A 19,509-nucleotide genomic window follows, 5' to 3' on the forward strand; every position below is an offset into this window, starting at 1 on the left:
GCAGTGGGTGCGGGCAAGGGTGTTTGGGTTTGTGTGATTAGACAATTGGCAACCCTAGCTCAAGTGGGTGAGGTCTACATCGTGGATCCAAGGTTCCAACCCTGCTGATGAGCCATGTGGGTGGCAGTATGATGTGTTATGATTGAATTTGTTTTCATTGTTTTTTTTCAAAACCCTAGGTGCAAAAAATTCCTCTGTTTTAAAGAACATTATTAAGCCTCAAAGTCAAGCACTCAGAAGTTAGGAAATGCCAGAATTAAGGTTGCCTGTGCAACCTTACTTTGTTCTCTTTGTGCCTATACATTAAAACAGCCTCCAATTACATGATCACGTACTATTTTTTCCCATTGGACCCCTGCCTTACTCAGTGTGCAGGATGGACCTGCTCTTGGGCTATGTCATGGTTGAGTATCGAAGGAGACTGTTGTGGTCTGTAGGACCGTTCCCTCATTTGTTGCTGAATCTGAGGGGGGGTGTACCTATTGTGGTTCCAGGAGATTATGAGCCTAAGTCTGCTCATCGCTAAAGGCCCTTCCTCTTAACTGAAGGAGTTGGGCAGTGAATCCAGGCCACAAGTAATTGCAGGGGACAACAAATGAAAAAACAGGGATGGGAGTAAAGGTCTTAAGGTGAAAATGAGGTAACCAGAAGGGGACATGGAACAGAGAACCACTGACTGCGTCCACTGTTCATCGAAGGCATCTAAGGGGGTCAATGGACACCACCCAGAGGAACTCCGCTTGGAGATGTGACTGAGCAAGGGAATAGAAATCGGCCCCACAGTCGCAGAGTACCCCTTCAACCTCCCATCCAACTTCTTCCTCTTGGTATGATGGATGGCCATCTGGCCATTGCCAGAGGGAGGTTGACAAGGAGGGCTTGCAACTTTGTGGGGCCAGGGATGGAGTGTGCCAGGATCAGGAGGTGTGGGAAAAGTTCAGCCAGGACCTCAGTAACAGGTGCAGGTGGAGGGGCTGCAATCTGATGCACTCTATTTAGATGTGCACCAGGGTCTGATTTGAACATGTCTAGTGAACGAAGTAGGGGACTGCAGGAAGAGAGAGGATGATCTCCTGGTTAAGAGAGTTGAATGCTGTCCTGGGAAACTGGATTCAATCCTTGCTGCTGACAAACAGTTGTTGTATGATGCTAGTCAGGTTGCTTAAACCAGTTGTTTCAGAGGTAGTTGCAAATTGTACGGTCCTCATTTTCTGACTTGAGACTCTAGAGCCTGATTTGCAGAAGTGCTGAATGCTCACAACTGCAACTGAAATCAATGGGAGCTGTTCTCCGAACATATAAAGTGCTATATAATGCTGAATACTCACTCTGAAAAATCAGTTCAGATTGGACATCTACATTTTTAGTGAATATTTTTTTACCTTAATCTCTCTGTCTCTCCTCTCCAAAAAGCTACCGAAAAGCCCATTAGGAAATTATTTATTCTGTTTTCAGAGCAGACATGAATTAATATGCCTAAAATTTTAGCAACAAATTAAACAAGGAGAAAATAAAATACTGAATAGCTGCTCATTAAATAAGTGCTATCCTTTCTGAGCACTGAATGAGGCAGGGCTCCCGGGGAAAAACAGAATGTGGTCACATAATTCAAACTATTGTGATACATATGAACAAAGGGGAGAGGTGAATTAAGGGTTGCACAGGTGATCTTAATTCTGGCATTTCCTAACTTTTGAGTGTTTGATTTTGCAACCTATTGCTCTTTTAATGTAATTTTGGTGTGTATTTATATTTATCACCAAGGCCAGCACAGTAGTCAAGTGAGAGGGAATCAATATTGGAAACATCAGGGAATGGTCATGGTATCTTCTGGGGACATTGCTAAACGCGGGGGAAAGCATCACCAGAGAGTGCAACAAGCATAACTCTCTCGCCCATTGCCCTTGCAGTGTTGATATCTACTGTGAAGAAATTTTTGGATATGGAGAATTTCCACCCTCAGTCCTTGGAAAACTGTAATCTTGCTGCTTTGACCTCTTTAATTAGGTCTCCCCTTCCACTGAGTCAATTACAATCTTTGTTTTAGTCACCAGCACAGGAAGCAGTATTCTATCAGGTTAGGTTACTTAATAGAAGAATTTTTTTTTCTTCAGAATGACTCAAAGTACGATAAAGATTTATCCAAGGGGAAAGAGGGTTTCCTGTGGTGGGAAGCTGGGAACTTCTGCTAAAGATTCTGTTTTGACTTCTGTCATTAACTCAGGCTACGTCCACATCTGGAGCTGGGGCGTGATTCCTAGCTTGCATAGACATATTCACGTTAGCTTTGATGTGAGCCTGCATGCTAAAAATAGTGGTGTAGCCGTGGCAGCATAGGTAGCAGCAGCAGCAATGGCAGGTGCTCTCAGCCCTCAGTGTGTACCATAGGCTTCAGGTGGGTTTTTACTCAGGGTGGCTTGCATCGTCCCACCACTGCCCATGCTACTATGGCTACCGTACTGTTTTTAGCATGCTCGCTCAGATGAGCAGTAGCGTGGATATATCTACATGAGCTGGGAATCCTATCCTTAGCTCATAGTGTAGACGGAGCCTCTTTGTGCCTCCATTTGTGGACCTTTAAAATGGATGTAACCATCTACCTTTCAGGAGTGTTGAAGTTTTTAATTCATGGTTGACAGGTGTTATCTTTGTTCCACAAACACCTGTACTGTAATGGATTGCATTGTGTTGAACACTGCCACAATCAAACCTGCTCTTCTGTACTGTTAGCCATGACTGATGTACAGCTAGGACAGAGATAAAGATAAAATTAGCAGGTTCATAGGCTCATGCAGTTTAGAGATCCCAGGGCCATAAAATCCATTAAGGTCAGGGTGTAATCCCTGAATAAGATACATCCATATTAGAATGATTTTGTATTTGGCTGGTGGTTGACAAATAAGGCTATGTTTTACCTCAGGCATGTAAGAATTAGATTTCACAAAACAAATATTCAAATAGGAGGGTCAAATGCTTTTAATGTTCGCTTTAGATTTCTAGCTTTTTAAATAGAGACAGAATGTGGGCAAACTATTTTGCATTATTTTCCCGTCCATTACATCATGTGTTTCCATTTGAGTGGTCAAGATCAAATGTTTCTTTTAAGAATAAGAAAACACTACCAAGGGATTTATTTTGCTGACATCCATTTTAAAGTTCAGCCTGACTTCAAAATACAACACTTCTGGCTTCGGAAATGCACTTGCTCTGTGACTAAAGACAGTGTGTGATTAATTCTGCTGTGCAATGCTGTGTGTTAATTGCTGGCACTGTGTGAACTGATGGCTCAAGCAGAAATAGAAATTCTTATTACAGGTGTGTTGCTTACAATGCATAGTTTTAGTTGAAAGTACCAACTTACAATGGCTTTTAAATCCTGTTCTCTGCTGTCAATCTCCATGAATCATTTTTATGTAAATTAAAAATGCAACTCTCTGGGAAAGAACATAACTTGAAAGCTTAGTGCATGCTGCATTTCTCACATCTGTTATGCATCTGAAGGCTATGAATCAATAGTTAAGTGGCCCTATGAACTGATGTACTTGAGTCCTTTCTATTGCCCATATCAGTGCATATCCCCAAATTAGCTCAATATGACTCTACTTCATTTCTTATTATAATGAACCACCATTTGGCCACCTAGTGTGTACCTTGTTCTATCCTAGTTCTGAAAATTGGGTTCATTGTGTTGCCATCCACTTGTGCTGCTAGTTCTGTGTTTCTTGAAGTTTCCTATTAATTTCATCCAGGTGTATCTGCAGTGGCTATAAAAGATCTCCAATGAAGTTAAATGACTAGACTTGCAGTTGGTTTATCTTCTTTCTCCAGGGGATTAGCTCACCTATTCTATTAGGTGTCCCTGTGGAAAAAGGCTCTACAGTCTACAGAACAGACTCTGAAATGGGTATTCCCTTAACTATCTAGCTTTCCAATTCCATTACTCTTCTGTATGAATACAATGGTTGCCTTTAAATTCATTGTGTAACTAACAGCCTCAAATTTTATTTCCAAATAATTGCCAAAGAGGTGCCTGGAACAGCTGCCTTTGCGTTTGGCTGTTAAACTTCTGTTACTTTACTTCAGGCACTAAATTTGAATAGTTAATTTAATTTTTGCATTGTCAGTTGCTAAGCAACTGACGAGGAAAAAGTGCAGCTAATTTAGTTTTTACTGATCAGTGAGCATCTCATTAATATAGAAACGTATTTGTAACATGGCTAATCAGCTGTCATACCCAGTTTTTGCAAAGCAGAATGTTTCCTAAACAGTGTCTAGGAAATCAGTAAAAGATGATACTTCTCCTGTATGATCTGCAAGTTTCTTGCTTTGGTGCCCAGGTGCCGGTGCTTCACTAGGAATATTACACTAGGAATGTCCATACTGACACACTTTTTTCCATGCCATGGTCAAGAAGACAAGGCAGGGGACCGAGTCTGCTTGGCTCTACTCTGACTGCTGTGTGACCTTGGAAATGTCACTTTACTTGTCTTTTTGCCTCAGTTGCCCGAGCTGTGCAGTATGGAAAATGAAACTTATCCACTGTTGGAAAGCTTTTTTTGATCCAAGGATCAAAAGCCCTGTGTTACAGAGAGGAAGTGCTGTAATTGTGAATGTTTAAATATGTTGATTCTGAAGACTTGGGTAAATCTTGTTTGCCTATTTGCATGGGAAAAGCTTGAGAAATTTTACCTAACTGAACCACTGACTGAAATTCCCCTTTTCACATGGTAGCATTTTTGACAGGAATTGGTTAAGTTTCAGCTTTCTCTGGTCTTGCTTTACAAGTCTGGCAGCATCAGGGTTTTTTGTGTGTGTGTGTGTGTGTGTGTGTGTGTTGTTTTTAAACCATTCATGGGGCAACATTGCTGTCACCCAAAAAAGCATCACAGTCTGAGATTTAGAGTTTTCCTGGAATCTGTTTTGTAAACCTTTCCCTGTAGCTGAAATGTTTGGACAATATTAAAAGTAAAAGGGGAAAAAAGTGGATAATTCGGAATTGCTAAAGCAATCTCTCAGTTTATTTCCTGTATGTTTGTAGATTGCCTGTTTAAGCTATGCCCTATGAACCGGTACTCTGCACAGAAGCAGTTCTGGAAAGCAGCAAAACCAGGAGCTAACAGCACCACAGATGCAGTGCTACTCAATAAACTACATGTAAGTATTAACGTTGGTAGGCTGCAGAGAAGTCAATGGAGCTATGGTAATTTACACCACCTGAGGATCTGGCCCATTAAGCTGAGTGGGACTGCTCATGTGGGTATTGCTACAGAAGATTAGTGAGATCCAGTCCTGTGGTGTTAGGCCCCAGGTTTCATCTCCCATATGTGTTTGCAAACTTTTATCTAATTTTAGTGATCTGTGATGGCTGCCCTTACTGAACCAAGCTTGCATGTGAATTCAGCATTAAAACCTGGTCAGAGAACAGTTTTCAGTTTTACATTTCTAAGAAATTGCTTTGAGTAATTTAACTACTGCATGTTGACAGCATCCGCTTTAGTGCTAAATAAACTATATTTACCTTAAAATTATATGGCTGAAGCACTTCACATTAAAATTACAAGTCCAAATATTTTTAGTCTATCAAAGCCCATGTTAAGCCTACGGGTACTCTAAACTAGAAAGCACCCCTGTAGGAAAATATCACTTAAAGAAAGCCATGTGGTGGCCCTACTCCTTTGTTGCACAAAGACCTAGTGTTTGCCTCAATTTTATCTTAAAGCTATGATTTTAACTTTTTGCTTGTAAAGTTGTCTGTAGAGTTAATACTTTACAAGTATCCCACCCCACTCCCAAACTAAATACTGTAATCTCAGAAGTCAGCTGTAAGTATAAAGTAACAAATGCTGCTGATTATTTTTCTAAAGCCCACAAAGTAAACAAATAGATGGTATGTCCTAAACTGTCAGTAGTGTAGAGGGAGAAAAGAACCCTGGCAATGGTGCTAGGCAACAGTGGGCTGTCACTTTTTTGCCATAATTGATTTTCTTTCTTTCATACAGTCAGTTCAGATAATTAAGGTCTGATTCTATTCCTTTGAAACCGACTGAAGTCCCTTTGTGGTCAGTCTCAATTCCCCTGTCAAGTGAACTGGAGTAGTCTCTCAATGATTAGTCACAGTGAAGAAGCATTTACACAGTAAATAGCCACATTTTACTATTCCAATATAAATGAAGAAAGATTTAATAGCTCAGTTTGCATCACCGTTACATGCTGGGTAAAGTACAGGGTATGTGCAAAACTGTCATCTTTTAAACCCACTCAATTTAACTGAAGGGTAGAATTTGGTTCTGTGTGCATGTGTGATTCGTAGTCCACAACTTAGTTAGCTCCCGACTGTATGAAACTCATGGGCACTTGTGTCAATTTACACATATACTGATAACACAGAAGATACTGGAACAATCCTAATGTCTTAATATTGGTTCAGGGCAAAAAATATCTATGTTCAACTGCTGCCTTCCATTTCCCACTCTGTTTTTTTGATCAGTTCATGGTAATCTTTAATGAAACATTAGTGACCCACAATTTATACTTAATCACTTGCCATTTTTGGCTTGTAGTTGTCCACTGTTGGAATTTATTATCAACTACTGTGGAGCACCCAATACTGAGGTCAGGTTATTTTAAGTTAATACCATTTAAGGGATTTAGAAATCTGGGACACTTGACTTTGACTGGTATCAAACATCAGTGCTGTTTGAAAAGCTGACATCTAGTGGTCAGTAAATAAAATTTGTTCTTTCCAGTGTGTTGACTTGTGCAGTGTTGTCTGTTCTCTTTAAGCTTTTGGAATATACTTGAACTTAACTTGTTTCTTCATTTGTACCTATATGCAATGGATTCTTTAGCTCTATTAAAGCAAATGTAGGGACCAATTCTGCATGATACATGTCTTCAACTTCCACTGCTGTCCTGGGGAGTAGAGGGCTCTCAGGGCCTTGCAGAATTGGGCCCAAAATTAATATTAGATTTCAAGAAATCTTTTCACTGTAGAATAATCTGAAATCTAGCAGTCCCAATGTTAGATCTTTAAGCATTTTAAATTGTCTTGCATTATATTGGTTGTACTGAAATGTACAGTTACACTTGAGATGCTCATGGAGAAAGCCAGTTGTCCTACTCAGCATATCTTCTAACAGAAGTCACTTAAGATACATGGAGTTGTAAAAAAGCAAAATTATTTTCTACCAACACATGACTCACTATTTGCTCTTTGATATGCTGAAGCCTATTGTCTCACATTGCATCACCCACAGGTAACTGAGCACAAGTGAGTTCTAGGGTGGTTGCAGAAGTTTTGAGAACTAAAATAGTTTATGCATAGACTTTCTAAATGCCTGATATCTAGTTTAAAAGCATGCTCTGACATCAGATTTAAATGAATTCTTCCCTATAATCTGTATTTTTCTCTGGCCTTGGTGTAAGGTGAACCAGTACACCTTTACAAAACAAAGCGTCTTGAAAACAACATGGGGTAAGTTGCTTAAGTCTGAAAATAAAATGAAAATGAAGAGGAAAGAAATATGGAAGAGTAACAAACTAGGGCTTTCACAAGGAGGTAGCATTAGAATTCAGATCCTTATCTGAGTAGGTTATAAATCAGGTTTGGTTTCCTCATATCTTCTTGTGGATGCTTCCATGTGGTTGAAATGTCTGTCTGGTAAAGAGAGACCCTGGATTAGATCATCATGTATACAGCAGGTTGAAATTGAAAGGCATTGCAGCAGAGCGTGTCTGGGGAAGTTTTGTGCTGTGTCTGACTCGGGGAAGTACTATTCTATCTCTTTTATGAACTCTGAACTTTCCCTTATTGGGAAGTTTAGAACTAAACAGTCCCTTCTTCCAGTGCTGTATGTCTAGAGAAGCCTATCTAATGAATAGGATGACGATGGTCACCATGAAAAGGTTTAATGGATGAAGAGTGAAGGGGGCGATTTGTCTTGGCAGAGTAAAATCTAAGTTTTTGGAAACTGCCTGATTAGAGACATGGGGACCAAACCTGCAGTTCTTTAGTCCTCGTGCTTTATTTTATATTAAAGTTGAGCAGGTGGAAGATTGGGCTGCCAGCTTGAATCCCCCTTTTGTCCATCTTTCCTTTTTACCTATCTTCTCATGGCTCAGTTTCCTTTTGAAACTTTTCATCTCATGTTTTATTCAGAAAGCTTCAGTCAGTTTGAAGTCAAAACATTGACTCCTCAGAGTTGCTGCTTCACTTCAGTATAGTTCAAATAGTACAGATTCAATCATTTTCCTTCCTGAAAATTGTAAAGGATGAAATCTGATTGTCCGCTTCAAATGGTTACATTTGTTCCAACGGTATGAAGTACGCTGATGTTTTATTACAGTAAGTAATTGCCAGCACTGTTTATAACAACACTTTCTATCTCCACAATTTTCCTTCTTAAATTTCAGCATGCAGCAGATTTGGAGAAGAAACAGAATGAGACTGAAAACAGGAAACTGCTGGGAACGGTTATCCAGTATGGCAATGTTATCCAGGTATGCTTGTGGCCCTGTTCATACTGTCTACTCTGTAAGACATAGCTCTGTAGGGTCCTACTTGAACCACCCAAGGTACAATTATACTTCAAAATAGAGGAATTCCGAGATCGGAGTGTGTTGTCTTGCAAGCTGTGACTGGGTTATCCAGAAGCATGGTACTCTGAAGAAAGAACTACATTTATGGTTCTGTGTGCTGTGTGAGATTTTAAAATGGAGGCATTTTTATCTTGCTATAAATGTTGCCTTTTTCAGAGCACCATCTGAATGCTTTAAACTAGAATATCCTTCATACCCTTGACCTGGCCATCTGGTAGATGGCAAATACACAGCAGTGTACAATTCTGTAGAACTTCTTTCGTTTTATTCTCATTTTATCCCCAAAGTGCTGTACAGCACTGTATAGTAAACCCACTGCAAAGCAGAAGAACCAAAATAATCAACCCACCAATGCAATCATAGTCCACACTGAACAAGGGATTTGGTGAAGTAGACCTCAGGTAAGCCAGCCCCACTTGATGAAGATGGATTCCCAGTGAATGCAAAGAATAGCAATGAGTCACAAACACCAAGAACAAGATGCTGGGGAAGTGTTTTAATAATAATCAAGGACAAGCCTTGTCATGCCTTAAATGCAGCCTTAAATGGGGGACTCCACTGGTTGAGCATTCAACAACTCAGGGTTCTCTGATCCCCTCTGGGGACTGAAAGCAAACCCACTTCATCTGATCACAACTGCCAGGTGGAGGTGTAGAGGAAGAGAACTGTAAGCATTTGGATCTAAGATTATGTACAACTTTCTATACAAATACTTTAATTTGTATCCTCTGACCATACCATCAGCCAGAGTAGGATTGCAGGGAGCAAAGGTTCCTCTCTCCCCTCTTGTAAGGAGAAGACAAGCAGTTCTGTTCTGCAGCTATTACAGCATTGGGAACAACTTCAAGAAAAGCCTTTTGAAAAAAGGCACTACAATAATCTAGCCCAAGTGTAACATTGGAATGTCAATAGTTTGTGGCATGGTCCTCATCTGAGAGAGCGATCTGTCAGTTTGTCAGGTGAACAAGAGACTGCAATAAGCATTTCTAATCAGTCACTGCTCTGTACCAAGCGCAGTTGTCAGTAGGCGAGGAAGGATTAGATTTGTATCGGTAAATGTTGGTAAACATTGGCTTCACCATACACACCCAAACCAACCAAAATGTATTTCCATTTGATAATTGAGATTTACAGATAAGCAAAGTAAGAAAAAAGCTGCTAGAGAATTTACTCCATTTTGATTTAAGGCGATTCACTTTGTATGCTTTGACCTGTGATGTTGACAACTTTAATGGTTGTAAAGCTTTCATTCTTTGAATCTCAGTGTCTGCTGCCATTAAACAATTATTGTCTGTCCTGCCCCGTAGTTTCCCCCACTGTAAAAATTTAAATAGATAAAAACAGAAGAAAATGCTTAAAAATAAACATTGCTATTATCCACTGAAATGTATTTAAAAAAAAAAAATCTCAAATTCTGCCCAGCCTAGTTATGAGGGATACCCCAGTTCTGTAGGAGCCTTCTCAGTGGCAGATGTCTTCTGTGAATAATGGGCCTGCTTAAACAGCCAACAGACAGCAAAACATCCAAAGCCAAAAGCATTGTCTTGCTTTCATTAAGATTCAACCCTGCTATGTTTAATCCAAATGAACGTGTGAGCTAGACAATGGGGCTACTATGAGATGGTCCATTATATCCTATAGATATGTATCACCAGTACAGTGAGGTTTATATATGATGTTGCATGGTGTATTGAAACAAAAGGATAAAACGGCACCTCATGGGGAGAGAAGAAATGTTTATAGCTAACCTCATTAGTCTCCCATTTCAGAATGAGCACAGCCACTTGAGAGAAGCCTCACCCATCCCCATGAAGGAAAAGAGTTTTGTCACCAATATCTCCTGGTCCTTGGTATCTGACTGCTGAAACATAGAGCATAATTGGCAAAAGCAGTTTTCTGTTGTCTGTCATCAGAATGATATGGACATTTACGCTAACGGAAGCTGCTCAGTGCCATGAACCAGTCTAAAGCCTACAAAAAATGACTTCAAAACAAGAAGTCCAATTGTCTCTGGATTTGTTATGGCCAGTGTAATATTCAGTCTTCGCAATTGAAGTTAATTTCCATGTATTATGATCAGACGCTCAGACTATTATATAACCTTTAGTCCGTGTTTATCGAAGGAAACCTATGTCTGCCTTTACAGAAACAAATTGTAATTTTTGTTCTAGCTGCTGCACTTAAAAAGTAACAAATACTTGACAGTAAATAAGAGGCTTCCAGCTCTGCTAGAGAAGAATGCTATGAGGGTGACCCTGGATGAAGCTGGAAACGAGGGTTCCTGGTTCTATATACAGCCTTTCTACAAACTGCGTTCCATAGGAGACAGTGTAAGTGCAGATGAACATCAGAAGAAGATGCAAGAAGATTTGGTGTAAAATACAAAGAGCTTGTATCAATTGCTTCCTTACTTTTGACTCATTAAATGTACAGGCTTTTATAACGTGTAATATTAATGGCCACAGCCCTTTTCCTGTGCTGAACAGTGTGGGAGGAGAATCACTATGGTAACTACTGATTTGGAAACAAGGAACGATTAAGATTGGAAGGAATAAGGAATCTAAATACAGTAGCCTTCTAAATCCCCACCAAGTTCAAAATGGCACGAAATGTCAAGTCATTTAGAACAAATATAATTAGTATGTTGGTTCATGGGGCTGTAGTTATGAGTCTTTCAGGTTCTGTTATGAATTTCTGTATCAAGAATTTTATCAGAATTAGACTAAATAAATGGTTGCCTTGCTTGTGGGAGGTGTTGATTCTGAGTTAATACCCTAGTTTTTAATCTCTGGAGATGTCCGTTGTGTTCCCACGTTGGATAAGTGAGAATGAATGTGGTTGTCATAATCCCAAGTAAATGGTTTTCTACCTCACAAAGCCATGATGGACTTTGGCATGGCTCATCAGCCTATATTCAAGAGAAGCCAAGGACTTCAGTATGCTGTGCAGTGCAGCCCTACCTGATAGAGGGCACCCAAACAGGGTAGATTCCATGAAATAGAGCATATCCATATCCATGTAGATTAGACAGTTCATTTCAATGTAGTTATCCCACCACTATGCGAAATACAGCCTTAACTGAATGTCCTTGTCTTTATTTCTTTATTATAGGAATAGCACCTTGAAGATTAATGTAGTTTGTGTTCAGTTAATTTAAAAAGAAGAAACTTCATATAAACTCCATTAATGTTCTGCTTTCTCTGTATTGAAGGGAGTTCAAGTCCCTCAACTAAGATTTTTGTTATGGATATTTTTTTATATATATATTTTTTTGTCTTAAAGTAAGATTGGGAGGCTTTGGACAAGAAACTGTCCTGGAAGGAACGTATAGGATACGTGGGACCTTCACCCTCCATGATAAAGTACACTCAGCTTACCACACGTGATTGGACCTCATTAATTGAGAGTAAACAGCGTAGGTTAGGAAACACAAACTCCTAATGGGGGAGGAGAATCTTTCTGATGACTTTTGGTTTTAGGAATTAATTGTTAGATGTTAGACACAGAAATAACTGTATGGAAGACAAAGACTTAATCAGTGGAAATTTTAGTTTTCCTTTATATGCCACTTAGCCCAGTTCTGTAGGTGTCTTTAAGCCTTAAATAACTCTGAATGTTTTAAATATCCATTTTCTTCTGAAATTGTCAGGGTTTTTGGGTTTTTTTTTTAAAGATACCAGTGTCTTTCCTATTTACTTTGCATGAAATATCTCTAAACTGTAATCCAATGGCCTAACCTCATTGCTTTACACCCAGAAAAAGGTAACTCTGGGGACCATTTCTGAATCTGATTGCAAAGTACTTCTCTTCAGGTTGTCATTGGAGACAAGGTGGTCCTGAATCCTGTTAATGCTGGTCAGCCCCTTCATGCCAGTAGTCACCAACTGGTTGATAATCCTGGGTGCAATGAGGTAAGTGTAAAATAAATCAAAAGCTTGGCCTGTTAGTGCAGTGGGTGGCACAGAAATTTGGTGTAAATAGAGTTGGAAGGGTCTTTGGAGTTTTCGGCTAAACTAAGGAGCACGCATGTTATGGAATTTCCGATTACCATGCTGGAGAGCATATGCTACACTGCTGTCCCATCCTGTTCATGAAATAACAATACTACTAACTCTGGAGACAGTGTTTCTCACCTTCTTCCTGGTGGGTAAACAGCTGGGCGGGGATTGGTAAGAGCAGGTCTGTTAGGTAAATAACAGGCTATATGGAACAAAGAAGTGAGCGTGGCCCATTCTGCCCAACTGCTTGACTGTAAGAACAGAGATAGTTGAAATGTACTTTTCTGCAAAATCTACCATCCTCATGACTAGAGCTGAGTGAATAACTAACGAGTGTTTGTTTTTGTTTGATGTCAGTTTGGTGGGAGTTCTGAAAAATTAAAAAAAAATAGTTTTCGGGTGAACAAAGTCTGAAAATTCTGAAATGTTTTTGGTGAAATGACCCTGTTTATTCAATCTGAAACAACATTGAGAGCGGAGACCTGGGTTCAAATCCCTGTTCAGAGCAGAGATACAAGCCTGGGTCTTCCACATCCAAGGAGTGCCCTAACCACCAAGCCAGGGTATTCTGGGTCAGGTCAAGTCTCTCTCAGTCTCTCCTGTTGAAGCTGGTTTACTAATCACTGGGTCAGAGAGAGAGTGAGAATGGTTAGGCCACTTGCCTGGGATGTGGGAGACCCAAATTCAAGTTGTTGCTCTAATGAATAATTACTTACATAGAGTAGAACAGTTCAAGGGGACAGATTGAGAAACCTACCTGAGAACAGCCTATAGCAGTGGTCCCCAAACTGTGGGGCACCCCCCATAAGGGTGCAGGGGGGCCTGGGCCAGCACCCACGAGGGGACAGGGAGAGAGCGCGCCACCCAGCCCCACCCTGCCCTGGCCGCAGCCCTGCTCCTGGCTTGGGCCCCTGCCCTCGGCCTATGACCCCCCGCTCTTGGCTCCCGGCCTGGGAGGGGCACAGACACATTCTACTACTGGTAAAGGGGAGGGGAGTGCAAGAGGATAAGTTTGGGGATCACTGGCCTATAGTCTGGTGGTCAAAGCACTCAACTGGGAAAGGAGAGATTAAGGTTCAAATCTCTGCTCCAGAGCGAGGATTTGAACCTGGGTCTCCTACATCCCAGGGAAGTGTCCTAGACCAGTGCTTCTCAAGCTATCTGATGTGGGGGACCAGCAATCTTTTTTTCCAATGCACGTGCAGACCGGCAGCCGATGGCCGGTCTGCGGACCACCACTTTGTTGGTGAACCACATCCAATCCTGTGTTTCTGTGAATCTAGCCTGATTTTTCTTTTTCCTGGTCAAAATTATTTGGTTAATTGGTGTCGGATTTACGAATAGTTTTGGGTCAATCAAGACTGCCTTTTTGGTGAAAAGTGTCATCCAGCTCTATTCTTGACATAGCGAGATGAGGTATCCACGTAATGAGTTAGGTACTAACGTTAAATATAGTTACTGTGATTTTCTGCAGGATTGAGTGCAGGCCATAGTCTTTCTGGATTGGTGTTTCATTTCATTCAGTAGTAAACAGGGATTGCAGTATACTGTTCAAATTCTCTTTCCACTGTAAAGAAAAGGGCAGTGCTTTGCAGTGTTTTACATACTGCTAGTGTGACTAGTGATACTAGTTTTTGTTCTAGGTCAACTCTGTGAACTGCAACACGAGCTGGAAAATAGTCCTTTTCATGAAATGGAGTGATAACAAAGATGATATTTTAAAAGGGGTAAGTTTGGAAATTCATCTTGCTGCTGGCTTTTTAATAGTGTGATGTCTGTATTGTCTAGTTTGTGATGATCATTCTGTCTTGGCTTTGACAGGGAGATGTGGTAAGGTTGTTTCATGCGGAGCAGGAGAAATTTCTGACTTGCGATGAGCACAGAAAGAAGCAGCATGTCTTCCTGAGAACTACGGGGAGACAGTCGGCCACTTCGGCAACTAGTTCAAAAGCACTGTGGGAAGTCGAGGTAAGGACGGCATCTCTGAGGCTGCACAAGTGGTTTTATTGTAACGATTGGTGCTTTTATTTAAAACCTTGCTCCACATGATTGATTTAGTTATTTTTTTTTTAAGTAAGATTTCCATCTAGATACTGGGCTAGATGGACCTTTGGTCTGACCCAGTATGGCCGTTCTTATGTTCTTACATGCCTGAAGGTGAAATACAACAGTACTAACCTGAGGGGCAAGCCACTGAAATTCAGAATATGGCCCCTCTTTCTCTTTTTCCAGGTGGTGCAACATGACCCTTGTCGAGGTGGTGCAGGATACTGGAATAGTCTTTTTCGGTTCAAACATCTTGCTACTGGACACTACTTAGCAGCAGAGGTAAATACCATGGGGAGGACCCATAAACTCTGCCTCTTCTCCTGTCAGTGCTGTCTTCCTTTATCCCTTCCTGAAAAATTGTGGTTGCCTAACTAATTGAGGATTGGAAACATATTAGTGAATGATCACTATGTAGGATTAGTATTACTAAGGATGAAATTATGCATGAATAGGGAGTATCAAAGTGCCAGACCCATGAAACAAGATATTTTCTTGAAAGATGCTTGGAAAAAAACACTGCACTATAAGAATGACAATGGGTCCCTACTGTTTTTGTTAGGGATGGGTGGTGACTTCTTTTTGTTAAAAAGTTTAGACAATAAGTGTCACAATTTTATGTAAACAATCAACATCAAGATGAGCTCATTAGTGGGAAAGTGAATTGTACTGTGAATGGGGAGAACCTTTCGCTACATGTTTGGGGAAATAAATTAAACCCATTGTTGGATCCTCTGGATTTTTTTTATTTCCAAACAGAACATAAAATTGTTCATAAAAGAGAAGTTAAGAGTTATAGAAGCCTTCTAGGAATTGTCATGAACATTTACCTATCCAAGCATTTTCAAAGGTGAACTGTTAATACCTGTGAATACTCACTGAAACTAGCCTGACTCTGTGTATCTTGAAACACACTTGTGTAAATGAAGACAAGCATATTTGTAAAAGTAAGATGCTGGGGATATGCAAGGGAGGTTGGAGTAAAGAAAGGCAATATAGCCCATCATGGTGAACGCAAGAGTTCAGTTGAAATAATCCTGCTTTATGCTTTTCTAGTAAGCAGATTCCAAAACACTTAGTAGCATTTTGCCAAGTACAAAATGGATCAACAGGACTGGTGGATTATAGAGGTTGCTTAGCAAATCCTGGGCTGGTTAATCAGCTGTGAAAACATGGAAACACACTGATGCAAAGATGAAATGGGAGAAATTGATGAATTTGTGCATATTATGGCAAAAATAGTTTTTATCAAGGGAACATTTCAAATGATGACATGATCAAGATGTTTCTTGTAGCGACTTCTAAAGCTGGTTGAAATGTTTTGAAATTTAATTGTGATTTCAAAATTTAAAAGCTTGACAAAATTTTCACAAAATTTCCTTGTTTCCCGGCTTTAGTGATGTCCTGAGCTGGTTAGTTGAGTCTCTTTTGCAAGTTTGCTGATTGCTTAATTCTGTTCCTGGCTACACAACTGCCTGGTTCGTTTTTGTCTGTTTTTGTTTTTGCTTTTTAAAAGTTGATCGCATTGTATGTGTTTATAGATTCCGAGGCCTGAAGGGACCAGTATGGTAAACTAGTCTGAAATATAACACAGGCTGATGTATAACACAGGCTACAGAACTTCCCAAAAATAATTCCTAGAGCATATTTTCTAGAAAAACATCCAATCTTGGTTAAAAAATTGCCAGTGATGGACAACCCAGCACAACCCTTAATAAATTGTTCCAGTGGTTAATTGCCCTCACTGTTAAAAATGTCTGCCTTATCTGCCGTCTGAATTTGTCTACTTTCAACTTCCAGCCATTGGATCTTGTTATGCTTTTGTCTGCTAGACTGAAGAACCCAACATGGTGTACTTCTGTAGAAAAAGATGCATCTGCTATGGAATAAGCTAGATCTCCCTGAGGAAATTTTATACTCGGGGTTGGAAAACTAAACTGTTGACTTGCCTGTGATTCTGTTTCATCAGGTAAACCCTGACTATGAGGAAGATGGCCAGGAGTGTCAATCCTCAGTAAGTATAGGCAAAAGTACAGTTTTGCCCCTGATTAGGAAGGCTTGACTCAAGCCTTGGTATCTGATTGTCAAGTGAACAGATGATACAAGGCATTTCTGCTACGAAAGAAAGTCGAAATTAAGCATGGCTGGAAGGTACTGCATGCAGTGCTCTATCCTGAGGCTGACTACTGAAGATTGGTGTAGTAGGCTTTAGAGGATGTTGAAAAGCTATGCACTTCTAGGTATCGTGATTCTTGAATAGCTCCTCTCAGGATAGCATCTGAACCATTTCTCAGAAAGCTGAACTCGTCACCTCTTCGATGCATTTTCTTTCTCCAAGTCTGAAGAGCAAGTTTCTCAAGATGAGATCTGTTACTAAATATCCCGAATGCTGCCTTTATCCCGGGGGCCAAATGAAGTGGTTGATTTCACAAATGAAAGCCATCTCTAAGGAACAATTTCTCATCTGTTAAATTATCATAGGAAAACCATGATAAATAATTAGGCTATAAAACAAGAACCGTGCCCAACCAGTGGTTAATTTTGATGTCATTGTTTTGAATGACCAGTAAAAGCGAGTGTGATGTCCTTTCCAATAAATGTTGTGGAGTTACATCACACTTACTCAAGATGCTGTTTGATTTACATGATAGAGTATGAATTACCAGAAGCCTCCTATTGATGTGACTAGGGAAGCAGACATACTGTATGGCCACTGTATTTGCAAATCAAAACTATTGGTGACAGCAGGTATAACTGGAACAGCACTTTCCCTTGTGGATTGTATTTTTCATTTGGATGAGACTGTAGGCTTATGATGCCATAACCTCTATTTCCTAATCAATGTCCTGCATAAGGGAAGATGGCTTTGTTTAGAAATCAGGAAGAAAAGCTTGTCTCCGTGGAGAAGAGAAGAATGTATCTTGATGCATGGAAGGGAGAAAAGCTCAAATTTTCTTTGTAGGCGTATTAGTTGGCCTGTCACCTTGTCTACATATGAAAGTCATCTAAAGTGGTAACCATTAAAAAAAACATTTGCCACCAGATACCCAAAAGTTACTCCAGTTATTTCCCGTTATAACTCATTTTCCTGTACTGCTTTGTAGAAAATGCTGCCCTCCTGGCGACACTATTTAGTACATATTCTGGATAGTGAAAACCAACTTCTATCTTAACTTTCTAGGAAAACACTAATGGTTTCTAGTACCTCTTTGGAAATCAGAAAAGACTTTCATTTTTGCCACTGTCATTACACACAAGTCCCTCATTCCAAAATGAGTTCAGGTGTTGATGGAATCTTGGAGTAAACTTTGATAAGTGAAAAGAAAAGGAGTACTTGTGGCACCTTAGAGACTAACCAATTTATTTGAGCATGAGCTTTTGTGAGCTACAGCTCACTTGCGAATACAGACTAACACGGCTGTTACTCTGAAACCTTTGTTAAGTGGTTTCTGGTTTTCTGCTTATACTTCTTCACCACCAGGTGGCGAAAATAGACCATAAACAAATGACAAGAGCATATAATCTCTCTAACATACAAATATGGTTTAAACTCCTTTAACTTAGAAATGGTGTTAGCATCCTAACCTTATTTGGGTACAGTAACTTTATTCAAGCCTAAATCATTCTCAAGACTGCAAGTCTCTCTGCACAGTATGTGCCCTGGCTTTCTTTCCTTATCCCTCAATTAATGATCAGTGCAGAGGTTTGATTTGAATGAGCATGAATAATATGTCCCAAACTGCACCCTTCAACATTACAGGGGATCCATTGTGTGAATTTTGCAATGATGCTTTTGTAGGTGAAACTTTAGTTCTGCGTGGATGTAATAATCTTATCTAAGATCTCTCACTTTCTATTGCCTGTTGTTTGCTGCTCCCTGGTTTGTAGCTTTGCCATAATTTCTAGAATTGGCTAGGATATTGCCTCAGCTGCCAGACATAGTGAATTGTGTGAATTTTCAGCAGCTGCCATGTTTGGAGATCAGCAAGAGGTTTGTTGAAGGCAAATGAAGGTTTTGAGAATTCAGTACAAGTGTAGAGTAGATTGAATATATAGCTGCATTTGTTTAAAATGCAAATCACCAATTTGCATGTCTAGTCCATATATTTACCATCCTATTACTGAAGGACAAATCAAAACTGTAAATATCTCCACTTCACAGCCAAGTTCACTTGCTACAAATGTCATAATGACAGAATATCCTGAAGTACATATATAACACGGTAAGCATTCTATAGCTTTCATACAATCCTAGCTCTTTGAACTCCTCAAGTTCAGATTTTCAGAAATAGATTGTTTTAAGTTTAGGCTCCTAATTCACTGCTGAGGTCCCTTACTAAGTGGCCTGACGTTCACCAGTACTGAGATCCCAACATTTCCCATTGAAGTTCATTGGAGTTGTTGGTTCTCAGCTCATTTTAAAAATCATGTTTAAATATGGGCCTTGGGCCCCTGTGTTTTGAAAGTCTTGGCCTCACTTGCTAACATCTTTACCTTACTGATTGGAGATTCCTGCTGATGTTCCCAAGAAAGGTCTTAAAGGAAGAGTGAACCACAGCTTTTCCTCATATTTTCCCACCTTGAGCTTCAGTTTTTCTGACTTTGCTACTTTATACTTTTCAGAGTGGTAGCCGTGTTAGTTTGTATCAGCAAAAACAACATTATCTACTTGATAATGTAGTCATCCAAGTTCTTGTTCATTTAAGAAATGTTGGTGATTTCACGTCTCAATGCATTAATAAAGCTAAATTCATTAATGAAAGTATTAACCTGGTCAACACTTAATATTGTGCTAGCAGATGTTGTTGCCTTGTTTTTCTGTTGTGCATTGGACACATTTGAATGTGCAAGGCTAAATGCCATGAAC

General features: G+C 40.0%; 1 protein-coding gene across 2 annotated transcripts in view; it reads left to right on the forward strand.

Annotated features, from left to right (window-relative positions):
* Nucleotides 1-19,509, forward strand: part of ITPR1 (inositol 1,4,5-trisphosphate receptor type 1) — a 247,403-nt gene that overhangs the window by 60,353 nt on the left and 167,541 nt on the right. For both annotated transcript variants that reach the window (XM_073351182.1, XM_073351183.1), the window contains 8 exons: nucleotides 5,039-5,154; nucleotides 8,413-8,499; nucleotides 10,770-10,928; nucleotides 12,411-12,509; nucleotides 14,240-14,323; nucleotides 14,418-14,564; nucleotides 14,829-14,924; nucleotides 16,612-16,656. In XM_073351182.1, the coding sequence (XP_073207283.1) occupies nucleotides 5,039-5,154; nucleotides 8,413-8,499; nucleotides 10,770-10,928; nucleotides 12,411-12,509; nucleotides 14,240-14,323; nucleotides 14,418-14,564; nucleotides 14,829-14,924; nucleotides 16,612-16,656 (833 nt within the window). The remainder of the gene's footprint in view (nucleotides 1-5,038; nucleotides 5,155-8,412; nucleotides 8,500-10,769; nucleotides 10,929-12,410; nucleotides 12,510-14,239; nucleotides 14,324-14,417; nucleotides 14,565-14,828; nucleotides 14,925-16,611; nucleotides 16,657-19,509) is intronic.

Source organism: Lepidochelys kempii, chromosome 7 (assembly GCF_965140265.1).
Source record: "Lepidochelys kempii isolate rLepKem1 chromosome 7, rLepKem1.hap2, whole genome shotgun sequence".
Classification (NCBI taxonomy): Eukaryota; Metazoa; Chordata; order Testudines; family Cheloniidae; genus Lepidochelys; species Lepidochelys kempii.